Source organism: Brassica oleracea, chromosome C2 (assembly GCF_000695525.1).
Source record: "Brassica oleracea var. oleracea cultivar TO1000 chromosome C2, BOL, whole genome shotgun sequence".
NCBI classification, from domain to species: Eukaryota; Viridiplantae; Streptophyta; class Magnoliopsida; order Brassicales; family Brassicaceae; genus Brassica; species Brassica oleracea.
In genome coordinates, this window is record NC_027749.1 from 30,965,712 (window position 1) to 30,966,506 (window position 795).

Here is a 795-nt window from a genome sequence, read left to right on the forward strand (position 1 = left end):
GTTCAAGGCCGCGACTCTTCCGGTTAGCCTTTGGACTTCCCGTTTCGTCTTTGGCGAGACCATCTCTATTAACGCGTTTATCTGCTTAGGATTGGCTTTGATCCCACGACACGTGACTAGGTACCCGAGAAATTCTCCTGATGCCACTGCAAATCTACACTTTGCAGGGTTAAGTTTCATGTTGTGGGCGTTAAGTCTTGCAAAGCACTCCTCCAAATGGGAGACGTGGTCGTGCTCGTCAAGAGACTTTACGAGCATGTCATCGATGTATACCTCCATAGTCTTGCCGAGCTGTTCGGAGAAAATTTGATTGACAAATCGCTGGTAAGTGGCGCCTGCATTTCTTGAGACCGAAAGGCATTACTTTGTAGCAATATGTTCCCTGATCGGTGATCAATGCAGTTTTCTCACGATCGTCGGGATTCATCATGATCTGATTGTACCCGGAGAAGGCATCCATAAATGATAAGAGTTTGTTCCCTGTTGTTGCTTTGACCAGTCGGTCGATGTGCGGGAGTGGGAAGCAATCCATTGGACATGCCTTGTCGAGATCGGTGAAATCGACGCATACTCGCCATTTGCCGTTTTTCTTTTTGAGCACGATCGGGTTAGCGAGCCAGTCTGGATACCTAACTTCTGTTATTGATCCGACCTTCAGGAGCCTTTCGACTTCCTCATTTACCGCGGTGGCACACTCCGGTCCTAGCTTCCGCCTTTTTTGTTTGGCGGGTTTGTAGGTCGGATCGATGTTAAGCTCATGACACGTTATGCCGATATCGATCCCTGGCATATCTT

General features: G+C 48.3%; 1 protein-coding gene across 1 annotated transcript in view; it reads right to left on the reverse strand.

Moving 5' to 3' along the window:
- The window catches only part of LOC106323999, a 3,293-nt gene extending 2,503 nt beyond the window's left edge, over positions 1–790 (reverse strand). The window contains exons 1-3 of the mRNA XM_013762029.1: positions 542–790; positions 365–433; positions 125–291 (exon numbers count right to left, since the gene is read on the reverse strand). Coding sequence (XP_013617483.1) covers positions 125–291; positions 365–433; positions 542–790 — 485 coding nt within the window. The remainder of the gene's footprint in view (positions 1–124; positions 292–364; positions 434–541) is intronic.
- Positions 791–795: the final 5 nt, after the last annotated feature.